This window comes from Schistocerca serialis, chromosome 4, assembly GCF_023864345.2.
Source record: "Schistocerca serialis cubense isolate TAMUIC-IGC-003099 chromosome 4, iqSchSeri2.2, whole genome shotgun sequence".
NCBI classification, from domain to species: domain Eukaryota; kingdom Metazoa; phylum Arthropoda; class Insecta; order Orthoptera; family Acrididae; genus Schistocerca; species Schistocerca serialis.
In genome coordinates, this window is record NC_064641.1 from 688,141,458 (window position 1) to 688,163,645 (window position 22,188).

The 22,188-nt window shown below is 40.6% G+C and overlaps 1 protein-coding gene across 2 annotated transcripts in view; it reads right to left on the bottom strand.

Moving 5' to 3' along the window:
- Window positions 1-1,068: 1,068 nt before the first annotated feature.
- LOC126474178 (mpv17-like protein) overlaps window positions 1,069-22,188 on the bottom strand; it is a 160,862-nt gene continuing 139,742 nt past the window's right edge. For both annotated transcript variants that reach the window (XM_050101642.1, XM_050101640.1), the window contains exons 4-6: window positions 19,142-19,254; window positions 17,191-17,261; window positions 1,069-3,517 (exon numbers count right to left, since the gene is read on the bottom strand). In XM_050101642.1, the coding sequence (XP_049957599.1) occupies window positions 3,380-3,517; window positions 17,191-17,261; window positions 19,142-19,254 (322 nt within the window). In that variant the 3' untranslated portion in view covers window positions 1,069-3,379. The remainder of the gene's footprint in view (window positions 3,518-17,190; window positions 17,262-19,141; window positions 19,255-22,188) is intronic.

Consider the following 22,188-nt stretch of genomic DNA (forward strand, 5'->3'; position numbering starts at 1 on the left):
GCATTGTGCACATGCACACATACCGTCGCAGTATGAGTATAAAGATGGCCGCCCCACTTGCGACTTGCTACAGGGAATATCAGCGTTCTGTTATTTGGTTTTTGCGTACTGAAGGTGTGAAACCTATATTGACATTCATCGACGAATGAAGGTTCAGTACGTTGATGCATTTTTGTCACAGCAGCAAGTCTACGAATGGAGTAGGAAGTTCGCAAATGGTGTGACTTCAGTGGAAGGTGGTTCTCGTCCAGGTCAGGCACAACGAGTTGTGACTCGACAGAACATTGTAGCAGTTGAAGCCATAGTGAAGGAAAACCGCCGAGTGACACTGAATGACATTGCAGCATGTTTACAGATTAGCCATGTGTCAGCACACCACATTGTGCATGATGTACTCCAGTTTCACAAAGTGTCTGCAAGATGGGTGCCACGGCAGCTGACTCCTGAAATGAGAGAACGACGTGTTGATGCTTGTGAAGAACTTCGTCGGCGCTTTGAACGAGTACGTGATGGCTTCCGTGCAAGAATCGCTACTGGGGACGAACCTTGGATTCACTTCCACCAGCCGGGAACGAAGAGAGCGAGCAAGTAACGGCGCCATTCTTCATCACCAAAACCAAAGAAGTTTCGAACAGAACCATCAGCAGGGAAGGTTATGCTGACTCTTTTGGGACGAAAAAGGCGTCATTTTGGAGCATTACATTCCTAGAGAGACCACTGTCACCATTGCATCATACACAGACTTTGTTGGTGTTCATTAAAAATGCTTTATCTTTTTTAGTCTGTATGTCACACTTAGTTTTTGTGAGTGCTGATTTATTTGGTCTTTACTTATTCTGCACATGCTTTGGACTGTTTGTAGTTGTCAGTAAAATGAATCAGCTTTGTTTAAGAAGTTACATCAAAACAACCTCCAGCCACTTACCGTTCACATTAGTTTCTGGACCATCAATAACAGCTACTGGACAATAAAATAGTAACATGGGTTTTAAAAAAGTGGGTATTGTCATAGTAGAAAATAGACTGCCATGGGATGTACTGCATACAATAACAGAGAAATGAAACTCATAAAATTTCGAAAAAGTTTAATTATCAATTTATATGCTATACAAGGATATGAAATATGTAAATATTGTATGTCATATATTGGTTTAACAATAAGTTTCATACACAGACAAAATACTAACAGCCCATATTTTATCATAGCCTTCAGTACATACAGACAGGACAAAGTATCAGCCATGAGTGTAGAGATGACCGTGGACCAATACATCCACAGACTTGGTTTCATTCTTTTAAGTATCTCGGTTTAGTTCTGATGCTTATAAGATAGTTAAGTTACTCATTTTATCCTCTGCGTCCAGCATTTCAAAACTTGCTCTCCTCCCTATCACCTTTATGTACATTGAGATGATTTTCAAGTTGATATATTCTTTAGTCCTGGACTTGCATCGACAAATTTCATTGAGTTGCTGTGAATGACTAATTTTCAGAATGATCTACAGTGGATGAAATGACACGGTAGCCAAATGACATTAACTCAGACTGCATTAGAATTTCGAGAATGTCAATCCGGTGTTCCCTGCCCCAGTTTTATAATGATTTTATTTGTAAATGCGGCTCTAATCATAGGTTACTTAGGGTCGTTGCTCGATGTTATTATGGACGTTGTTATGTGTATTTCTCAGAGGGAAGCAAGAAACAATAAGCCTTTATTTTAGGAATAACATAAGCACAATGATTTTATTTGACGGTAAAAGCAGAGTAGTACAAAATACTTTTGATAAAGAATTCTTATGCTGTGAAAATTGTGCGATGTCTATAGACAGGATGGAAAACCTGTCCCACAGATTTTGCCAAAGACAAAACGTTGTACAAACATTTTTAAAACGCTCTTTTCTGAGCAATATGACTAAAAAAGCAGATTTCATTTGTGTCATGTGGTAAGTGAATGCATTAGAAAATGTATATACAGACATTGTGCGGATTGTCATAATACCCTTCTGTAGATAAAGATTCAATTTTTCGTATAATATTATTAAAAGTAGTTTGTGCAGAGGTTAAAATGTTTGTGCTGTAAAGGAGAGGTAAAGGAGATATGTATATTGTATTATTTTCTAGTGAATACCATTTCGAAATGTCATCTTCCTTTGAAAGACAAGTTTATTGCGCAGTGGTGCCAAGATGTAGGCTGTCGGGTCCTTCTAATATATTTAATAACGATAAATGAATACTTATTGAATTTGTGGGGGCTCCATTACATATTACTGTTATTGGTCCTTTCGATGCTGAAGAAAATGTCGGAAATAATCGACTAATATGCCTGAGTTAATTTCCCCTCTTGCTGTGTTCGTCTGATTAACAGATGGTTCAGTAAACCGAATAATGAGTCGTTTGGTTCATCTCTCCTGTATAAGTGCAAAGCAAGTTATTCATAACAACACCCCAGAGTCCTTCCAGTTCCTTTCTCAAGGTTCAAACTACACCAAATAGCGAAAATCTAGGAGCCTGTATTTTCAGTCACATCAATTCTATGACTTCGCAAATTCTATCATCGCGAACATAGTGAAAAATGCATTAGTGTAATTATATTGTCTTCTCTGAGCAAATTATCGATAGCTTCTGATAGTAAATCATGCGTTGTAAATCTTAAATATCGAACTGTGGATAGTTTCCTTCTATATATAAGTCTGATTATTCTAAGTATGTGTCAAATCGTGGGACACACACATTGAAGGTCAAAATTTGGATATAGCGACTCTTCAAAGCTAAGGTTTATTTTTTTGAATAGCGATTTATTCTCATGCTGGGAAGGGACGCTATTCTAAGTACGTATCTCTGGGGCTTAGACGTAATAGTGACAATGAGAGAGAGAGGAACTTCGGAATTAACGGATCATACGATTTTCAGATATGTATCCGCACAATTGTTTTTAAACACCGAAATTAGTTACTAATGCTCCTGTTTAATGGAAAAATGAAAATTGTAAACGCTAAGAAATGCGCTACAAAAATTTCCCTGCAAGTGGTTTAACTAGCGCACTCCAAATGACCTGACATAGACAACAAGTGGGAAAACTAAATAATGGACGATTGTCGACGGTAGCTCTAAATTTACTTGCGTTAGTATCCCTTCATTACATGTTTCATGACTGTATTTATCCTAAATCTACATGCAGGTAAGTGTTACACGCGAAACGTAATTCAGTTATTCTCACAAGTATCAAAACAGGTTTGTATGCAATGGAAGATCGTAGGTAATGTGATTCTTCAGAGTCGTCCCCATATCCTGAAGGAACGGCAGGTGCTTTCGTGTGCGCCATGACGTGTAGCGTAGCAGACGAGCCACTCCAGAGCAGTAGATGACAGCAGCTGTGCTCTCAGTAGTCCTGCCGCTTGAACCAGCACAGGATATTGACCCAGACGAGCGCACACGAGCCAACGTAGATGACACGCGCCGCTGGAGGCACCCACATGAAGTTGACCAGCTGGGCCGGCATCCAGAACAGGCAGCTCGTCTGCGAACACACCACATGAATGAACTTGATTCATTCAAGGTAATTCACTTTTTTCTATGCATGTCTCGTGAGAAACTTTATGAGTTCTTGAGACACATATTTATACCGTACTGCTCATTAAAATTGCTCCACCAAGAAGAAATGCAGATGATAAACGGGTATTCATTGGACAAATATATAGTACTAGAACTGACATGTGATTACATTTCCACGCAATTTGGGTGCATAGATCCTGAGAAATCAGTACCCAGAATAACCACCTCTGGCCGTAATAGCGGCCTTGATACGCCTGGGCATTGGGTCAAACGGAGCTTGGATGGCGTGTACAGGTACAGCTGCCCATGCAGCTTCAACGCGATACCACAGTTAATCAAGAGTAGTGACTGGCGTATTGTGACGAGCCAGTTCAGTTGGTGAGAGATCTGGAGAATGTGCTGGCCAGGGCAGCAGTCGAACATTTTCTGTATCCAGAAAGGCCCGTAAAGGACCTGCAACATGCGGTCGTGCATTATCCTGCTGAAATGTAGGGTTTCGCAGGGATCGAATGTAGGGTAGAGCCACGGGTCATAACACATCTGAAATGTAACGTCCACTGTTCAAAGTGTCGTCAATGCGAACAAGAGGTGACCGAGACGTGTAACCAATGGCACCTCATAGCATCACGCGGGGTGATACGCCAGTATGGCGATGACGGATACACACTTCCAATGTGCGTTCACCGCGATGTCACCAAACACGGATGCGACCATCATGATGCTGTAAACAGAACCTGGATTCATCCGAAAAAAAAACGACGTTTTGCCATTCGTTTACCCAGGTTCGTCGTTTAGTACACCATCTCAGGCGCTCCTGTCTGTGATGCAGCGCCAAGGGTAACCGTAGCCATGGTGTCCGAGCTGATAGTCCATACTGCTGCAAACGTCGTCGAACTGTTCGTGCAGATGGTTGTTGTCTTGCAAACGTCCCCAACTGTTGACTCAGGGATCGAGACGTGGCTGCACGATCCGTTACAGCCATGCGGATAAGATGCTTATCATCTCGACTGCTAGTGATACGAGGCCGTTGGGATCGAGCACGGCGTTCCGTATTACCCTCCTGAACCCACCGATTCGATATTCTGCTAACAGTCATTGGATCTCGACCAACGCGAGCAGCAACGTCGCGATACGATAAACCGCAATCGCGATAGGCTACAATCCGACCTTTATCAAAGTCGGAAACGTGATGGTATGCATTTCTCCTGCTTACACAAGGTATCACAACAACGTTTCACCAGGCAACGCCGGTCGACTGCTGTTTGTGTATGAGAAATCGGTTGGAAACTTTCCTCATGTCAGCAAGTTGTAGGTGTCGCCACCGGCGCCAACCTTGTGTGAATGCTGTGAAAAGCTAATAATTTGCATATCACAGCATCTTCATCCTGTCGGTTACATTTCGCGTCTGTAGCACGTCATCTCCGTGGTGTAGCAATTTTAATTGCCAGTAGTGTAGCAGCTAGGGGAGAGTTGCTTATATTGTACAGGATCCTAATTTGTACCACTAAGCATATTCAAAAGAGGACATATTGATTTATCAGGATGTTAGAAAGATTACTGTAGAAGGTACTGCTTGGCATACAAAGGTACCCGAAATGTAATGCTAGAAATGTCCTGACTGTTAAGATACACTGAGCCGTGGGTGACTCGCGCTGATGACTTTTGTTCTTTGGCATTTTGTCACAATTGAATGATGTCTTATTTCTCCCTGAGTTACTACCATAACGAGTTGCTGACTTGCCTCCGTCAGTGGCAGCAGCGACGCTTATCGATACTAGTACTGCTGTACCATCTTTGGTGTGACCGCTATATTTCCGTGTGGAGGTGTGTGTGTGACAGTCGGTCGGTTGGGACAGAGCAGCGAGAAAGTCTCCGCGGCGCAAAGTCAGGCTGGGACCGCTGGCAGCGTGCATGTGCGGTCGGGTTATAAGGCGCTAGCTGCGAGAGCTACAAAGTTCGTTGCCCGTCGAACCTGGACACTGAAGTTGAGCGATCAGTTAGCCTCTTATGAAACCTCATGTCTTCGTTCATTGCCGGTTGTTGCTTCCTGGGCCGTTCCAGCTAGCAGCAACGTATGGAGTGTTGGAGTCGGCGAAATTTTGCAGCCCTCTTCCTGTATGGCCTTCACCTATTAAATTGGTTGTTACTTATCACAGAAGTGCACCAACGGTATTTGCTACTTTGTGGCCGTTAACGCCCCAGTTACCTGCCCTGGTCGTTAGTGTAGTTTTCCGGCAGTGTGTTTTTCCTCGCCGTGTTGATGCTGTACAGCACCGAGTGTAGTTCGACAGCCTTTTAGTTGTTTATTCATATATTTTTCTTATAGTGGTTATTGTGCCTTGGCTATTTTTAGACGCCAATTTTGAAGACGTAGTCCTGCTGGTATCTTCGTCCTCGGCTGATACTTTCTGTTGTTGTACCATTGGTAGGGTGGAAGGGAATTGATTAGGTTGTTGGTCGGTCCTTCAGCCATCCCTGGGTCGAGATGCCATCCGATTATTTAACCTTACTCTTGGCTGCCTGTCTCATCTCACCTTACGTTAGAGCTACCTCCTCAGGATGACTCTTGGAACACTTCTGAGCGCCACTGTTCTGTTGGTTTTAGATCGTGATTTTCATTTTAGTCTGAAGTACTGTGCGAGGCCTTCAGCTGTCTATTAATTTAGTTTGTTTTAAATTTAAAATAAGGTCTTCAGCCGACTGAAATTAAAATTTGGAGACTGATTTGTTTAAAAACTAAATTTTGAAAGTTTGTTCCATCAGAAATTCTTGTTATCCAGGCCCTAAGCCCTGAGTTGTTCAATGTCTTTTGTGTGGCTTTCAGCCGAGTATTTATGTGAAGTATTTTTTTAAGTAAGGCCTTCAGCCGCGTGTTTTCTTTAAAGCAATTTTTTTTATAATTTGTGTTCAGGCCTTCAGCCGTTCTTGTTTCTGGTGTGGTTTTGGGCCTTCAGCCCAGGAGGTATCTCAAGTTTTCTTAACTAGGTCTTCAGCCATATTGTTTTATTTTGAGCCTTTTAAGGCAATGTGTAATTGAGTGATACTTAGGAAAATAAAAATTTGTGTGTTTTGTGCAACTGACAGTAACTGATTACGGCCCCCTCCACAACCATAACCTAATCCAATCTATCCTGCAAAACCAGATTTCATACACGTTTGTAAGAAAATAACTGGGAAATCTATTCCACAACAAAAGAAGCTGTTAATAGGAGATACTATTTGCCGGCCGCGGTGGCCGAGCGGTTTTGGGCGCTTCAGTTTGGAGCCGCGCAACTGCTACGGTCGCAGGTTCGAATCCTGCCTCGGGCATGGATGTGTGTGATGTCCTTAGGTTAGTTAGGTTTAAGTAGTTCTAAGTTCTAGGGGACTGATGACCTCAGATCTTAAGTCCCATAGTGCTCAGAGCTATTTTTTAGATACGATTTCCTGTAACAACCACACATACTGCACAGTGACGTGGTATGCTCTCTACGAGATGGTTCAAGAGCTCTCTTGGCAGTCGATTCCACTCGTTAGCAAGAGCGGGGCGGTGATCTGGAAGAGTCCTTGGTGGAGACTGATGGGCTATATTTTACTTCCCTAACGCGTCCCAGGCACGTTCCACAGAATTCAGATCTAGGGCCCTCGCTGGCCAATCCATGGGAAATTCAAGAAATGTATCCACCAGAACAGCTCGATGCACACGGGCGTTATCGTCCATAAAGACCAAGTCTGGACCAACAGCACCGCCTAAAAGTCGAACATATGGTAGCACTAGCATGATCTCTATATCTCTGGGCGTTTACAGTATTCCTCTGACCATCAAAGGTGATGTACAGCTCTATATATCAACATGATGAGTCCCCACGCTTGACGTCATCACCATCATACTCGTCTCTTTCCACCGTGTTCCTGTAGTTGTATCGGCTACCAGGTTCTCTAGAGACTAATTTGCCACTCGAAAAATTTTGGAAACTGAAGCGTCATTCATCTGTAAAGAGCACATTCCTCCATTCATTCATGGTCCAGTTTTGACGTTGTCGACTCCACAAAATACGGGCCCTCGAGTGAGCGGGATTCACATTGCCTGGTGCCTGGCAAGTTGCCCTGCTGTTCTGAGCCTCTCGTGCAAAGTTTGTGAGAGAACAACATCTTCTGAGGCAGCTGCAAATTCTGCAACCAATTGTCTTGCAGGTGCATTCCGATTTCGTCGGGCACTAGCGGCCAGATATCAGTCCTGCTGCGGGTAATTATATTTGGCCTACGACAAACACCTGTGTCCCAAAACCATCACCAAAGCTTCGAAGTGACACTTTGTGACACATCCAAGGATACTGAGATTGCGGTCTGTGTTTGGGCCGTTTCCAGGTAGCAGAATATTCTACCCTGCAAGACAGGGTTCAAATGGCGTCTTTGTGACACTATGTTATCAAATTCACTGTTCGGGGCATCTCCAGACACGTCGTCCCTGCTCATCGAGGCTCACTTCGAAGCGGGAATCATCACTGAAGACAACTCTACTGGCGGAGGTTCGAGTCCTCCCTCGGGCATGGGTGTGTGTGTTTTTCCTTAGGATAATTTAGGTTAAGTCGTGTGTAAGCTTAGGGACTGATGACCTTAGCAGTTAAGTCCCTTAAGATTTCACACACATTTGAACATTTTTGACAATTCTACTCCAGTCAATGAGATTTCAGACCGAAGACGTGTCTGGAGATGCCCCACACATTGGTGGGATAACTAATTAACCCACTGTCACCCACCATAAGTCCCGACAACCAGGAGTGATGGTCTGTGGCGTTATTTCTCCTCATAACAGAACTTTTTCGCTGTCCGCGGCACCCCTACGTGGACAATGTTCTACGTCCCGTTTTGTTGCCCATCATGGCAGGATATTTTGGGAACATTTTAGGTTTGACTTTACCGTGACTGTTATTGACATTAAATGAAACAACTGGTTTACTGTAACCAGTCATTATTTATTTATTCCCACGAGGCATTTCAAAGGTTGAAACCTCCATCATGAGGTGGATTTACATGTCATATTAATAAATGTAAACCCACCTGATGATGGAGGTTTAATCCTTTGAAACGTGTCGTGGAAATAAATAAACAGTGACTGGTTACAGTAAACCAGTTGCTTAATTTAAAGCTATATTTGGCTTACATTTTACCATGATAATACCCACTCGCACCGGGCAAGAGTCTTTACTGCTTGTTTTCGCACTTGCCAAACTCTGCCTTTGCTAGCAAGGTCGCCGGATCTCTCTCAATTGAGAACGTGTGTAGCATTATGGGCAAGGCCCTGCAACCAGCTCGTGATTTTGACAATATAATGCGCCAGTTGTGCAGAATTTGGCACGACATCCTTCAGGGAGGGCACCCAACAACTTTAGCAATCGTTGTCAACCCGAATAACGGTTTGCATAAGGGTCAGACGTGGACCAACGTGTTATTGATTTGCTCAATTTGTGAAGCTCTTTCTCTTGATAAATCATTCAATTTTTCGGAAACTATAATACTTTGTTTGTACATGAACATGACATCTACCGATTTTCCTATCATTCGGATAATACCCTGTGGTGCTTCCTGTATTTTTTTCTTTTTTCTTAGATTGTTTTTACGGTGATTTTGGGTGATGATCACCTTTTCTCTTCTCGTTTCCATGTTTCCGTGATTGTGCTCAACATTTGGACACTAATGTACTACCCGACATCGAAGTCAGCCTGTTTCTTGGAACCGTATTGTTAGCTGTTAGCTGTGAGCGTTGAGGAACTGATCGTCAGAGGAAGCGTTGATTTTGTTGCAGTATTCATATAACTTTTTGTGTACGTAGCGAAGAGAACTACTGCTATAACGTAAGTGGCAACATAATATGTTATTTTCGTGTAAATATGCACGAAATAATCTTAATTCTCACTCACTCATGGAACCGTATTCTTCATAGTTCGTTTGTACGATACTGACAAAGCGAAAATACAGACTAGAAGTTTCCGATATTGTACAGGTACGATTTGGGAAACTGTTTCGTATAGCGAGCTTTAAAAATGCATTTTGCATTATTAGCGCAAAATAATGTTTAGAAGCGATGCATGGAATTTTCTAATGTATTCTTTATTGTAAATTACTAATTAAACAATTACTTTGTACTACACTATGGCGCAGAAAAACCTTATGAAAAGTGGAGCACAAATGAATTGCGTTTAGCTGAAACAGCATATCTAAATGGGCATCTTTGAGTAAATGAATGTGCACGCATATAAAATGTGCCTAAGACAAGAATTAAGAGGCACATTGTAAATAAAAACAAAGAGGTAAACTGGTATATATAAATTTTTGGTCGCAATAAAGTGTTTCCCAACGAAGCTGAAATCGAATTGGAAGAGCATATTCCCGCATTTGAAGAGAGGACGTTCGGTTAGAGCAAATCGTACGTAAGAAAACGTGGTTTCAGCATTGCAGAAGGAAACATTGCCCAATACTCCAGTCCAGAAGCACGCATGACAGGAATAAGGTGTGGTGAAGATGTTCATCCAAGAAATATCACCGAACCAGAGCGAAATTATGGAAGCTTAAAACTTACAAGTCGTAGCCAAGGAGCATGTAAGCTAAGCGGCAGTCCATTCTTTAAAGAAAAGCTAATCGATGCAAAGTGGAAGAAATCTACAGTTACAGCTTCGCCTGTCTAAAGGAGGTATTTTGCAGTGTACAAGAAATCCACCAAATAAACTCATTCGACAATCAAAGGAATGTTACAGAGAGTTGTGTGAGGAAGATGGATGGAATGGAAGAAGTGATCAGCAATGTGAAATGAGAAATGTGGATCACGTAAAGTGTGCAGCGTTGGGGAAAAAGAGTGAAAAATTTATATTTAAATGCCTGTAAACAGCGATGTAAGAACTAAAATACAGAACATTTACTTAAAGTTAGGCTAGTACACATGTTCAGGACATAGTTTATAAGGGTTGTAGAGTTCATGCATCCGCTAGTATAAATTAGGAATCCGGATTCATAATTAGCAAAACTCGCAGGTGCTTAAAAAATTGAATGTAGTGTATTTATTTCACTCAGAATTTCCATTCTTTGAATCAGATGCCAAGAACGTCCTGCAGTTGAGTATGGCATTGTTTAAATAATATAACTTATTGTTTGAACTACAATAAATAAAACATCGAAAATGGTACAATTTAGTTGACTCTCCGCTACGTTACACTAAATTGGAGTCCAATGAGCACTGGGCGAAACCAATAGAGGAAGGTTTATCGATGCCGATCTTTCTATCATTCCGTCTGTACGTTAAAACTCAAATTTTAGGCACTGAAAAGGGAATGACCTATCTGTGGAATAGGAACGCCAAGGAGCTCAGGAGCCACTAAATTAGAAACACCTGCTTAGTGACGTCCAGTGCCCCGAGTCCTGCCGGCCGTTGTGACCGAGCGGTTCTAGGCACGTCAGTGTGGAACCGCGCGACCGCTACGGTTGCAGGTTCGCATCCTGCCTCGGGCATGGATGTGTGTGATGTCCTTAGGTTAGTTAGGTTTAAGTAGTTCTAGGTTCTAGGGGACTGATGACCTCAGATGTTAAGCCCCTTAGTGCTCAAAGCCATTCGAACCTACGGCTCCTACTACTAAGAACAGGGACAAGTCTTAGCCTGCACCCCTCGAGGATGCTACAACTGTAAATTACCTCCCAGATATTCCCAGATAAGTATCCTGATGCCTCACTCCCATTTTACTATGAATTGGCTACAAAGAAGCACGAACTTCCAGCATGCTGGAGCAGCCGTGGGTCAGCACGTTCTCTTAATCAGTACAAAGAAAAACCAATCCAGAGTTATAAATTTAACTTTTTTTATTCTCTCGATGACCGGTTTCGGGCCGAGACCCATTTTCAAATCATCGTAACCTAGTCAAAAATGGTATTTCCGCGTCAAAAACAAGAAACGAACAGTTACAGCGCGAACATCTTTGACATGGTTTTCACATATTCGGAAATTCCATTTTGGTTACGTTATGATGATTTGAAAATGGGTCTCAGCCCGAAGCTTTGGACTGGTTTTTCGTTGTACTAAAAAGAAGCAAGTTCTACAACAACCCCCCTTACCTTACCGGTTGGCTATCATAGAGGAAGAGAATGTGTGCTAAACCGTGTTACCAGTACGAATCGGTCCATGCACGACAATGCAAGGTACCAGTATGTTTAAGAAAGCCGCTCGTGAAAATGTGATTAATTCGCATTCCTATCGGAGGAATGTGCGTACTGTAACTGTCCTCCGATTGCAAAAACATTCTGTTGGCACCCACCTACATAGGGCGAAATGATCATCACGATAAAGTAAGAGAAATCAGGGCTCGCACAGAAAAATTTAAGTGCTCGTTTCTTCCGCGTGCTGTGGAACGGTAGAGAGACAGCTTGAAGGTTGTTCATTGAACCCTCTGCCAGGCACTTTATTGTGAATAGCAGAGTAATCACGTGGATGTAGATGCAATCAAAATTTAAATATCACACACTTCCCCCAGCCAAGGCACGTGGAACAAATCGGTTGGTTCCTTTGCATTAGGTGTGGTGTACGGTGGATCTAGGCACTTTTTAAAAGCATCATTTGTTCATTGGCGTTTCCTAAGATAACTCGTAAAAACCATGTTTTTTTGAGCACCAAAAGTACCAATTGTGAGGGTGGCAATTTTTGTAATTTCTGTTCGTGGCAGAACGTCGAATTGTTTGCCACATGATATTAAGATGATATTTTCTGGGAATTTCGAAAATTTGTTTCGATATCGTTATCCATTACCGTGATGCAGAAGTTCAAATTCGCGAAGAAAACCAGCTTTTACCCGTTTTTGCACACTGGACGGCAATTGTCTAAATAACTAACCACAGACAATGGCTAAAATTTTAACTGTACATTATTTAGACTTTAATCTAGGAAGGATATTTTCCCCTTTTCGAAATTCTACATGGTTATCAAAACATGAAAATGCATGATTTTTGGGTGCGAAAAGTATCAGTTGCGGGGATCGCTCTTGTATAATTTCTATTCATGGCAGATCGTCGAAATTTTTGCTGTATATTTTCAGAATGAGATTCATGGGGAACTTTGAACATTTTTTCGGTATCGTTATCCGTTACTGGATCCAAAGGTTCAAAGTTACCGTACATATGCAAAAAACCACAAAACCCTCTTATTAGCCGTTTTTGCACCTTGGGTTAAATTTTCTAAATAATTAACCACAGAAAGTGGCTCAAATTTTAACTGTATGTTCTTTAGAAATTCATCTAGAAACGCCATTTTCCTGTTTTCGAAAATCTGTATCTGTAATCGAGATAAATCCGAAAAAAGCACAATTTTTGTGTACCAGAAGCACCAAGTGTGGGGATGGCAATTTGTATAATTTCTATTCGTGGCAAATCGTCGAAATTTTTAGCAAATGTTCTTGAGATGATAATCGGGGAACTATGAATTTTTTTTCAGTGTCATTATCCTTTGCCGAGATCCACAGGTTCGAAGTTACCATACTTTAAGCACGTAAGATAGATGCACAATACCCGGTCTGAGACACAAATGTAGTGTTAACTGACACAATAAACACATGGCAAATGTTGTATGGTCATTTTAAGTGTCTGAGGTCACCAAACTACGTTTTTGCTCAGCATTTTTTCGTGATAAAACTTTACGACACGCTATCGCTGTATAGTGGGCATTTCCCGCCTATTCAAGTGCGTCCAAAGTGGTATTGCAGTGACTATAAATGAGCTAAACAGTCTCATAACACAGCTGAAAAAAACTTAAAAATGACTGCTAGAAATTACGTATAACTATAAAGACTGCGAACTTAGTAAAATATTTCTGATAAAATTTTTTGCCCTTTTAAGATACAAATCATAATCCGGGCGTTTTCGATGAACTGCGATCGATTAGCAAAGCATCCAGAAAAAAATATAAAGCAGACGATCTTGCCTTAACATTATACAGGGTGATTCAAGAAGAATACCACAACTTTAAAAATGTGTATTTAATGAAAGAAACATAATATAACCTTCTGTTATACATCATTACAAAGAGTATTTAAAAAGGTTTTTTTTTCACTCGAAAACAAGTTCAGAGATGTTCAATATGGCCCCCTCCAGACACGCGAGCAATATCAACCCGATACTCCAACTCGTTCCACACTCTCTGTAGCATATCAGGCGTAACAGTTTGGATAGCTGCTGTTATTTCTCGTTTCAAATCATCAATGGTGGCTGGGAGAGGTGGCCGAAACACCATATCCTTAACATACCCCCATAAGAAAAAATCGCAGGGGGTAAGATCAGGGCTTCTTGGAGGCCAGTGATGAAGTGCTCTGTCACGGGCTGCCTGGCGGCCGATCCATCGCCTCGGGTAGGTGACGTTCAGGTTTCATAACTAACCTTTTTCGTAGGACTCTCCATACAGTTGATTGTGGAATTTGCAGCTCTCTGCTAGCTCTGCGAGTCAATTTTCCTGGGCTGCGAACAAATGCTTGCTGGATGCGTGCTACATTTTCATCACTCGTTCTCGGCCATCCAGAACTTTTCCCTTTGCACAAACACCCATTCTCTGCAAACTGTTTATACCAACGTTTAATACACCACCTATCAGGAGGTTTAACACCATACTTCGTTCGAAATGCACGCTGAACAACTGTCGTCGATTCACTTCTGCCGTACTCAATAACACAAAAAGCTTTCTGTTGAGCGGTCGCCATCTTAGCATCAACTGACGCTGACGGCTAGTCAACAGCGCCTCAAGCGAACAAATGTACAACTAAATGAAACTTTATAGCTCCCTTAATTCGCCGACAAATAGTGCTTAGCTCTGCCTTTTGTCGTTGCAGAGTTTTAAATTCCTAAAGTTGTGGTATTCTTTTTGAATCATCCTGTATTATGCGAGCTTGTTGGTTGTTTATGTGTCTCAGAGTATAGAAATGTGTCAGGGAATATAAATGTGTCTAAGTGTATAAATTGTCAAAACTTTACTGACCTCTGAAGTTTGTATCACACAAGCAGCACACTTTCCTGTAACAGGAAAGGAAGGGAACCAGCAAAAAAATGTTCCTGTCAGAATACGAGAATGACGAATATGTTCCTCTTTAAAAGGCTGACAGAAAAGTGTGAACCACCTGCCTCAGCCTCGTTCTGTCAGAGTCTTTGAAGGGAAACATATTCAACTTTTTTATGCTCCGACAGGAGTATTTTTGCGCTGGTTTAGGACCTATTCTTAGATCTGTTATTCTGTGTCTAAAAGGCAAATATTGTATCCCTGTAAAACTTGCAGTAATAATTAGATGATCTAATTAAATAGCAGACATTCTTGTTTTAGACAATCTCCTAGAATTCTGTTTGTGTTAGTTTGATAATTCAAGGGTCAATAGAATTTGAAGTACAACATAACACATATACACATATAACGGGTGGTATGGGATATTTACTTAGGTCTGTGTACAACTCCTTTGTCGTGATTCATTACTTACGAGCTTTATAAAGCCCCTAAAACAATGATTGTATCTCTCAGTACTCTCTCAGTACTGAATTCCCAAATAATACTTCAGCCAAGCACGTTATATGTTATTTAATGGTCTAATATCGACATAAGATATAAGATATAAGAGTGTCAGAGTATATCTTATGATCTGCTAGGAATGCAACGTTGTATGGATGTGTGTTTTGAATGATACTCATGATGCAGTGTTTACTCAACAAAGTCCGTAATTCTGAAGACAGTTTGTGTATGGTGACATAAGCATAGGCCAATGGTAAAAGGTGTGGACCACTCTGAATAAGTTGTCACGGAGGCATTAAACAGAAAATTTACTGACATAAAAGCGTAAGTTGTAACGTCACCTATGCACTTTCACCAATGGCAATCGAACCAGAAACTTGCACCTTATAGTGGGAAAAATTATTTTGGTTTGAAATGTTACAACTGATATCACCATTGTGGGACTAGGTCTATGTTTTCTGGAACGCAGTAAAGCGTAGTAATTAAGGTCAGTTTGTGTGGTGCTTGAAGAATGGTAGCTAATTAAGATAAAGAACCTTTTGTCGTAAAATAGTAAGATACCACTATAGCATCAGTTTAGGATAATTAAAGATTCCAGTACAAAAACTACATTGAAAAGCAAGACTGGATTTCGAGACACAAAGTGCCAATGTCAGGTTTAACTTATTCTGTAATTCGTTATTACAATTTTTTTTAATTTGTTTCCAAATAAACTAATTAAGCCTAGACTGAAGTTGAAAAGCCTTACAAAAAACCTAGCATGTCTAGTGTTACTTGAGTATATTGTAACAAAATTTATATGTTGAAAAGAACAAGTAACGATCATGGTTAACTTGCGCTTTCTCAAAAATACTCAGATGTGTGAAAGTAAGTTACTAAAAATTCTAGAAGCAAGCATAGAGAACAGCTCACAGAACAAGTTAACATCTCTGCTGATATGAAAGGAAAATTTATAAATCCATGTCTCAGGAAATAGCTGTTCTTAAGTCATTTCTTAAATGCAGGAGAGGTAATTGGTTCAGCTGAAAATTCATGATGTGTGCTGAGAAAGAAACCACCATAAAATTAAGCGAGGGTGCACTCAAATCCACTTCATAATTTGAAGTTAAAATAAAAAATAAACTCTCTCAAAAATAAAAGCTTTTACAGCTTGTCGTATTGTCAACTAGACACAGAAAGGTTGTTGTCGTAAGTTCCACCCGTTGTGAAATGTTGAATGTATCGCTAAATCAGGGCATCTTTCGGGTGGTTAAAATAGGCAATAGATAATACACAATAAATAAGAAAGGTAATTGGAATTATATCAAACTGTTTTACTGTTGATATCTATTTTTTTTAAGAAAGTAATATCCTCTTGCATAGTGTTCCACTTTTGCGATAACAATACACCAAGTAAATCGTTATTTGAATTTTAGAATGGTTTTGTACAAGGCTCGACCTGTTATTCTCTGTGATCTGTCCGACATCTTTTCTTGTGTGAATCAGAATGTTACGTTAGAAAAACTCAGTTTTTACGGAATTGGTTGAAACCATCAGCAACCAGTTGTACAAAAGATATTTTACTCCCATTACTGGTTTCAGGCACCGGTAAAGGAAATAAAATTTCTTATGTGCAACTGGTTGCTTGTTATATCAACAAACAGAAATATACTTGCTGAAGATGGATAAAATGCTTTTACATAACTACTTGTGTAATTAACAGATGACTCACACTATATTTAACAAAAAGTATACAAAAATTTGTTTTGTACAAAGCAACAATTGAAGACAGGAGATATTTTCTGAGTGGGGCAAACAATGTAGTTCTGTAAGGTACACTACTACAACCACTGCTGTTTCTCATACACCTAAATGACTTCTCATTTAACACACATCTAATTACAGACGATAAAAAATGTTATACTAAATTCTAATACTATAGGGGACATTGTAGATAGGCCTAATATGACATAACTACATAGGCTTCATCTTGTAGATGATATGCTTAATGTATGGATATTGGTTTCCTACAAATGGTCTGTGTTTCAATTAAAAAATAGAACAGCAAAGGAATAGTCATGGGGAACAGTTAAAAAATAAGACAGAATCTTCAAAAAAATTTCAGTGAGAAGCGAGTAGGAGACGATAGTGGAGTTGCGTACCTTGAACGTTGGCACCAGTTTGTTCCTGCATTCTTCAAACAGATCCTTCTTCCTTTCCATGAGGCTCATACCTGAAACAGTGAAGGTGGCCCCTTCAGGTCAGGTGCTCCGAGTGACAGCTCGTCTGTCAAAATATTTGTCAAATCTGACGTAGATTTTATAATTTATTGTTGCTTTCGACAAGAGTAAGTAAGAGTAGAGTTAAAATCTGACTGACAATGATAAAGTGCTGGTAAGAGAATGCAGTTAATTGACAAGCAAGTAGGAGTTACTATGTGGACATACAGCTCTTACGACTATTTTCCAGTGAGCTACTTTTACTGTTTCAAGAGATGAGAAGTAATTTAACGTTTCACATGTGGGATGCTAGAAAGAATATTTTCTAAAATTATTTAATACGGAAAACAAAATAATTGCTATGTATTTGGGATAGAAGTTTCTGAACGATTGATCAGGGTGGAGTGGGACTCGAATACAGTGAGAATTGTTGGCGGGCAGCTGATTTGAAGGATGTGGAAGAAGTTCAATTTATCATAGTTAAATATTATAGTGACGTTGCAGAAACGCCCAAATCCAATTAAATAGCGCAACAAAACGCGTGAACGTGTGGTTGTTACAGTGTAACGATTCAAAAAGATTTCTTTTTAATGTGCAACGCCTCTAACACGCCATGTGTGATCAACACATTTACAGCTCTTGACTAAAAAAATGTGAAACACCCAGGAGGGGAGGAGGAAACGAAATGAAACTCGGTGGGTTGAGAGGAAAGTTGTTTTAAAGTTTTTATCACCCTCTAATTGTGTAATCACCACAAGGCTGTGTAACATTATGTGATTGCCTTATCATTTTAAATCATTCACTAATCGAGCAGTCGCTCGGCAACAGCTACAGTTAGCAAATAATATTGCGAGAATGTAAAAGGTGAATGACCTGTGACGCAACTTGTTTATTGACGAAGCGCCGTCAGAGATGCAGTCAGTTATTGACTTTGAAAACCGCGGCGCGAAAAACGGACCGAAGAAGAACACTTTTACACATTTTTTGATGTACGAGGTATTGTCGATGAATAGTTACTCATTTTGCTCTTGTCTCTTGTAACTTGTGTCAGACGCGCATGTCTTGCCGCCGTATTATTATCATTAAAAATAATATTATTTTAGTGTAAAGTAAAAGTGCAATACTGAAAGTGCAATACTGAAAGTGCAATACTGAAAGTGCAATACTGCATAGCAGTAGATTTATTGTGTGCCGTGTATGTGAAAACGTCAAAGGAATTATTTTCATTACGAGAAGAGAAGTGCCAGTCAGAACGGCATCCATTTTAAATCCTTCATTGCAGTGTAAGTTCATCTATTAATTGCCATAAATTCAGAGTTAAATGGAACCGATGTATGGACTATTTATTTAATATAGAATCTATGTCTCACTCCTTCACGAAGTTATTCAATTTTCTTTATGTTTCTGCCAAATAGAGAGTTCACAGTCACGAATTCTTTCGTCGAGATCGGACGGAAGTTGCATGCGGCGAAATATTTTCTCCGCGCCATATTCTACTGGTAAATGCACGATAAACTACGGTCCCTTAGGAAATTCATGTTGAGCTATCCCAAAATAATTATATTTTGAATAGGCATTTACTCTCCTCTGCAATGCAGCTTCCGACTGATCAGACGATCCAACAAGAAACAGCCGCACACGGTCGGCGTTCACAAATATATTTCCACCGCTGATTATAGCTATATGTTACAGCACAAAAGTAAACATATTGTTATAATTAGCGACTACGAACGGGGACATTTATAACTGTATGTTTATTTATACACATTACGTAAACATATCGTTATAATTGACGCCCGTACAGGGACATTTATAACTGTATGTTTATGTATACACATTACGTAAACATATCGTTATAGCTGTCGGTGTGCGAGATGCGTGAAGGAGTACTCACTGACGTAGAAGGCGACAAGCAGGGGCGGCGTGAGCACGAACTGGTCCAGCAGCATCTTCTTGAGCACCGTGGCGGCCGCCGTGCCCACGAAGCGCCGGTCCAGCCAGCGGTACCTGTCGGCACCACACCAAACCCTGTCTCACCACAACGCGACAGAGTCCACCACTTCACTGCCGCACTAGCGTTTCTCTTCACTAGTCCTTTCTGACTTCAGCTTTTTTTAATGTTTACATTGACTTCATGCTTCATAAATACAGAAACGTAAAGTAAATAAAGGAATTGAGGTAGCGAATGATGAGAGTACCTGAATGTGCTTCTGTTTGCAGATGATATCGTCATTATTCAAAAGAATGAAGATGAACTCCAAAGATCAGTACATCAGCTGAACAAAATGTACAAGGAAAACAATTTCAAAGTTTCTAGTAATAAAACGAAAAAACGGAATTCCAGGGAAAATATCCAGTCACAAAAAAATTATTTCAGATAATTCTGTTTCAGAAAAAGTCTCTCGAATCTCTTACTTAGTCTACGATACAAGATTTGATTTTCACAACAATTTTGAAAATAAAATACAGAAGTTAGAAGCTTTCTGTGGTACCATTAGCAGTATATTGGCCCATTACATGCAAAAAGAGACCACCATGAAATCTTATTAAGTGATAACAGCTCCTGTCTTATCGTACGTAAGCAAAGTCTGATCTTCCACAAGTAAATAAACAAATTAAAAAATTTAAAAATTCAAATGCAGAATTTTGGTAAACATTTTTGGATTAAAGTGATCAATTAATTGTTATATTTAGATTAAAGTTCAGTCTTGATCACGTTATGTCTGTTTTAATGAGTAACCGGTTTCGGTTTTTTCTATAAAACCATCATCAGACCCATTGGCTCCCTTGGGTTGGTAGGTGGAGCTCTCCTTGCTGCTGTGCAGTCAACTGATCAGTTGACTGCACAGCAGCAAGGAGAGCTCCACCTACCAACCCAAGGGAGCCAATGGGTCTGATGATGGTTTTATAGAAAAAACCGAAACCGGTTACTCATTAAAACAGACATAACGTGATCAAGACTGAACTTTAATCTAAATATATCAAATAGCAGAGGTGACGTTCCGGACGAGGACGAAGCGCTCTACGAGAATAGATGTATTTAGAAATGAAGATAATGGAGCAGACTTAAATATTTTGAATGTGAATGAAAAAAAAACAGTAACGTGAAAATTGAAGACAGCAGCTCTTGGCAATGCCAAGTCATAGATGGGAAAGCAGGCACTGGGAGATCTCGGAAAAGATGTGAATGATTTTATTTGTGAGTTCGAAACAGGCAGTGGCCTAATGCTTCGAAGGAAGACGATAATGATCTACTTCACTCTCTAGCTTGATTCGCGTATGATATTTAAATTTACTGATATGTTCTGTTTAGCCTACTCCTGTCTCCTTGCATTTCAGTACGTTTTCAACAAACATTTCCCTCAAAATCGTTAGATCGCTGACGAAGACAAGATTAAAAATAGAAGTTCTCAAGTGTAGTGGAATCCTACTATATCAAAGATTACTCCACATTGTAAATCTTTGCTAGCAAACAGCCATAAGGACTTTCGTGGATGATGTACACAGGAGTGCTGACAAGAAGGGCTTCCGGCCAACCTACCTACCACTGACTTTGCCGAAACCAAACTAACGTGCCGATCCCGTCAAGGTACGTGATCAGTAATTCTTAAATTCGATCAGTAACGAAAGGTCTCAGAGAGTTTGTACACAACTGTGTAAGCAGTTGCCTTTGACTTCAAACTAAAATTTGACTATGTCAAAAGACGGGTCTATTAAAAAATAAAAACTTTTTTATTCACAATTTTTTGGTCACATTTGACGTACTTGTAACGTACCGATTTCGACTCTCATGAGACATCATCAGAAAAAGTATCTTCTTAGGAGATGTAACAAGTCAAATAGATACTTAGCGTCCATTTTGCTAACTTAATTTCCCACAGGCGCTAGCCAACTGGTTGACGTGTAGCTGGATATTAGTTCCGGTTATGACTTACCACAGTCCAAAACGGTGAACTAGGAGTATTACAAGTTCACCAAATGCGGTAAAACCCACGTGAATAATAAAACATCTCACACGACAGTCTGCAATGCTGAATGGTTCGACGTTATTCTTGGACTTCTCTTAAAGTCATGGCTCGAATAGGTTACTCTTAATCAAAGACGGTACGCCACATGACATTGTCCGAGCTACGTGCCTATACGTCTTGCAGTGACTGCCGCCTGATTAGGAGTAAGTGCTTCCCGCTCAATACCAGATACGGTACTTACACCGCACGTTCGCCGTAACAGCAAATAAAACTCTCTCTCTCTCTCTCTCTCTCTCTCTCCCCCCCCCCCCCCCCCCGGCTTTCACTTTTAACCGTTTTCTGGAGTGAAAGACATTAACGTACGGTTATTTTAATTAATATCGTTGTCACCTGCAGCAATAGGGAAAACATATTTCTCACCCTTTCGTTTTCCAGACGTGTCCCCCTGGTGTTTTGAGGTGAGTTCTACACGTCTCAGTGGTAATGAAGTAAATGATGATACTTTTTCTTCTTTTTCCTGGGCTTATCCAGTGTCTACGCAGGGCCAAAATGCTATTCTATACATGGCTAGGAAGGAAATAGTGTACCTGAGTCGCGCGGGATTAGCCGAGCGGTCTAGGGCACTGCTATCATGGACTGTGCGGCTTGTCCCGGCGGAGGTTCGAGTCCTCCCTCGGGCATGGGTGTGTGTGTTTGTCCTTAGGACAATTTAGTTTAAGTAGTGTGTTAGCTTAGGGACTGATGACCTTAGCAGTTAAGTCCCATAAGATTTCACACACATTTGATTTTTTTTGAACGTGTACCTGACCTAATAGCGTCTAGTGTTATACACGCGAAAGCGTCAGAACGTGTTCGAATTGCTTGCCAGTACACCAGGCCTCGTAGTTAATTCGGAGCGCGGATTCGATAAGGGCCGGAGCGACTCCCTGAATCCTGGAACCGATGCGCTAACGCGCGCAGCTGTCGGGACGTG